At 46.9% G+C, this 3,707-nt stretch overlaps 1 protein-coding gene across 3 annotated transcripts in view; it reads right to left on the bottom strand.

Moving 5' to 3' along the window:
• The window catches only part of ambra1 (autophagy and beclin 1 regulator 1), a 23,016-nt gene that overhangs the window by 5,664 nt on the left and 13,645 nt on the right, over nucleotides 1-3,707 (bottom strand). For 2 of the 3 annotated variants that reach the window (XM_022761595.1, XM_022761597.1), the window contains 3 exons: nucleotides 2,604-2,708; nucleotides 1,302-1,489; nucleotides 147-296 (listed from right to left, as the gene is read on the bottom strand). In XM_022761595.1, the coding sequence (XP_022617316.1) occupies nucleotides 147-296; nucleotides 1,302-1,489; nucleotides 2,604-2,708 (443 nt within the window). The remainder of the gene's footprint in view (nucleotides 1-146; nucleotides 297-1,301; nucleotides 1,490-2,603; nucleotides 2,709-3,707) is intronic. The other variant, XM_022761596.1, reaches the window with a different exon arrangement.

Genomic DNA, 3,707 nt, shown 5'->3' with positions numbered 1-3,707 from the left:
TTAAAGGTGTAGGAGGTGTTGAAGGTGTAGGAGGTGTTGAAGGTGTAGGAGGGGTTGAAGGTGTAGGAGGTGTTGAAGGTGCAGGAGGTGTTGAAGGTGGAGGAGGTGTTGAAGGTGGAGGAGGTGTAGCTGTATCAGAGCAGTACCTGCAGCAGTGGAGGTGTTGGCCTCTGATGAAGCTTCACCCTGGACGCTGTCCTGAGCTCTGCTGCTCGGAGACGCCTCCATCTGTCCCTGAGCTGCTGCACTGGTGGACGGAGTCTCAGGAGGGACATCTGAGGAGAGAGGAAGGACATCTGAGGAGAGAGGAAGGACATGTGAGGAGAGAGGAAGGACATCTGAGGAGAGAGGAGGGACATATGAGGAGAGAGGAAGGACATCTGAGGAGAGAGGAAGGACATGTGAGGAGAGAGGAGGGACATCTGAGGAGACAGTGTCTGATTGTCTCTCCTGGTTCCATCAGACTCCCTTATAAAGGATAAATAAATGCTTCAGAACCAGGTTATTAATTAGCTTGTTGACACTTTTTAAATCATAAACAATTATAAACAAGTTACAACAGTCTTCTAAGCTAACGCCTCCTGCTCATTAATCTAATGAGCTATTACCATTTATAACTGGTAACAGGAGCCTCTTAGTACCTCATTAATTAATGATGATGTGTTTATAAATGTTAATAACTGATCAATCAATGGTTGTAAACTGAGAGGAAGATGATGAAGGGAGAATCACAGAGATGTGGACAGAGACTGAGCAGTTCACCAGGTAAAGGAAGGTCACACCTGAGTCACACCTGAGTGTTAAAACCGAAGAAGAGAAACCAGCAGAAATCACCTCCATGTTCATATCTGATCAACAGCTGTGTTACAATGAGAGCAGCTCAAGGTAATCAATACTGCCCAGGCCTCAGAAGATGAATCTGGTCATGTGACATGATCATGTGATCTGCCAGATGAAACGCTTTGACCATCAAGGTGCTGACGGGGTTAATTAATAATGAATTAGTAACTGAGCAAACGTGATGAAGCAGCAGCTACAGACGCTGATGATGGAGAAAAAGAGACGAGGCCGAACAGTACAGAGACATGAGGGATCACTATTTGGCAGGAAACAGCTCACTGTTGGCCTTTTTATATAATGTGTTATAAGTGATTTATAAAGTGTGAACAAGCTGATTAATAAACTAGTTATAAACCAAAGATGTACAGGTCGTCTTCTGTGAAGAGACCTGCAGCAGGATGGAGGGGCTGATGACAGTGATGTAGGTGATGACATCACTGACTTCAGTACATGTGACGTACTGGGTGGGGGCTGGGAGACGCTGGGCTCTGATAGGTCCCTCTCTGTCTGCGTCTCGGCGTTCTGCAGCTGGATGATTGGCGTCTGGGTTCCTTGTGATGTCACAGAAGGAGCGGGGTGTCGGGGCTGAAGACCGATGGCGTTCATCAATCCCATGTCTCTGTCCAGCCGCCAGCCGGAGCGATTAGGCCTGAGACACATCAGAGGACAATCAGTTAACGAAGGACTCATTAGTGACCAAACACTGAGGCGCTTCATTCAGATCCTGCTCCACATTAGTTAACAAGCTGTGTCCACATCACATCTCCTCACTGAGGCTCCGCCTCCACTCTAGATTACTTCCTGTTTGTCTTTGTGTTTCACCTGATGAAGGTAAACATCATAGACACACAGTAAAGTCTAAGAATCAGCTCCTCCAACAACCAGCAACTCACAGGAAACACGGTCACAGTCTAATTCCTGAGTTAGTGATGAATAATGACCAGAGGTGTTTCTACACATTATGATGTCACAGTGAAGCTGACCTTTGACCTCTTGATATAAAATCTCATCATTTTATCCTGTTAGAAATTTGTGTTGAACTGTGTCAGACTCAGTGAACGTTTGTGTTTCCTGAGTGATCACGTTCATGAGACTGTCCTCGCCTATCACCATGAGCTCAGTCCTTGTTGTCACCTCACCTGTCTCACAGGTGTGAGAACTATTAATGGCATGACGCAGCTAAAATGTCAGCGGTGTGGAAATACTTTAAAATGAACAGTGAAAGCAACAGAAACTTGTAACGTCTGTGATGTGAGTTATTTGACGAAGTGCTGCGTTCCATAGCACAGCACCTTAAATAAAACACAGGTAACTCACACTGGAGGAGAGACACGTTTCCTCCAGCAAGTGGTCAAGAAGAGTACAGAGCGGGTCAGAGGTCATGGAGGTGGTCGAGAGCACAGGTGTTCACCTTTAGGAGCCACACCCCTCCCTCGCCACACCACACACTGATCTACGGAGCTTTACGACACAGCCCACGACCACCTGAGACGTCATTGTCATGTGACTGCTTCTGGCTTCACCTCACACACCTGGAGCTGTGGTGTTTGTCCCCCGTCAGGGCTCAGCCTCAGGAGGAGTCTTCTCTTCATGTTATATGTGTATATATATATATATATATGTATTTATACATATAATGTAGAGCTTAAACACTGATTGATTTTAATAACTTTAATGTATGTGACACTGAACTGTGTCACGTATCGATCAGCAGATACTCGATATCAAACCGGGCGGAGTCTCAGTGTGATGGAGGTTCTCACCCTGGTCTGTCAGAACCTCGGGTCCGGCTGGTTCCACTGTTGTTGACGGAGAAAAGAGGTTCGCTGTTCGACTCTGCAGGGCTCTCACCATCACTGCGATAGAATCTACACACACACACACACACACACACAAAGATATTTCCCTTTCTCTCACTGCCTTCCTTCCACACTTCACAAACACACACATTCACCTCACACATACACCTTTACCCTCTGAAGCAGACAGGCAGGTCTGTCATACCAGAGGTGTTGGGGGTGGACTGGACACGGCTGATGGGAGACATCTGCCTTGGCTGGCTATCTATCTGGGTCAAAAGACTATAGAATGAGGTGTCAGCATTGTGATGAAACAGCGCGCGCACACAAACACACAATGTGCAAGCCGGGAAANGGGGTGGGGGGTGGGGGGACTCTGCAGCTCAGAGGGAAAACAAGAGAGACAAGTTAACATCTACACTCAGACCAAGTCCAGCAGTTTGTCTTTGAGTTAAAGAGGAAGAGACTGATTCAGACCAGATCCTCAGAGAGACAGAGACCTGGACCAGGACCAGGACCAGGACCTGGACCAGGACCAGGACCAGGACCAGGACCAGGACCAGGACCAGGACCTGGACCTGGTCCNGAATCTACACACACACACACACACACACACACACACACACACACACACACACACACACACACACACACACACACACACACACACACACACACACACACACACACACGTTAATTCACTTCCATTCAGGAAGTCTTGAAGCAGAGGAGTTTTCTTCGTGGAATCACAGACCATGACCTCATTAAAGACGCTAATTGAGCTTCTCCAATTAATGGTCTTCCTGTTCAGATTGACCATTAAGATAATTAAATCAGTTACCTTCTCACTGGGGNTGGACCTGGTCCTATCAAACATCCAGAGGAGGGAATCAGACCTGAACAAATCTCTTTTGTTGTTTCTGATTCTACGTTTAGGAGTGAAAGTCTTTATCAACCTTTGTCAGGGTTCTTCTTTTCTAGAGATCATTGTCCAGTGATGATCGAGCTGAAGGTGTGTGTGTGTGTGTGTGTGTGTGTGTGTGTGTGTGTGTGTGTGTGTGTGTGTGT

This window comes from Seriola dumerili, unplaced genomic scaffold, assembly GCF_002260705.1.
Source record: "Seriola dumerili isolate Sdu_G_001 unplaced genomic scaffold, Sdu_1.0 BDQW01000417.1, whole genome shotgun sequence".
NCBI lineage: Eukaryota > Metazoa > Chordata > Actinopteri > Carangiformes > Carangidae > Seriola > Seriola dumerili.
This window is presented reverse-complemented; position numbering and strand designations above follow the sequence as displayed.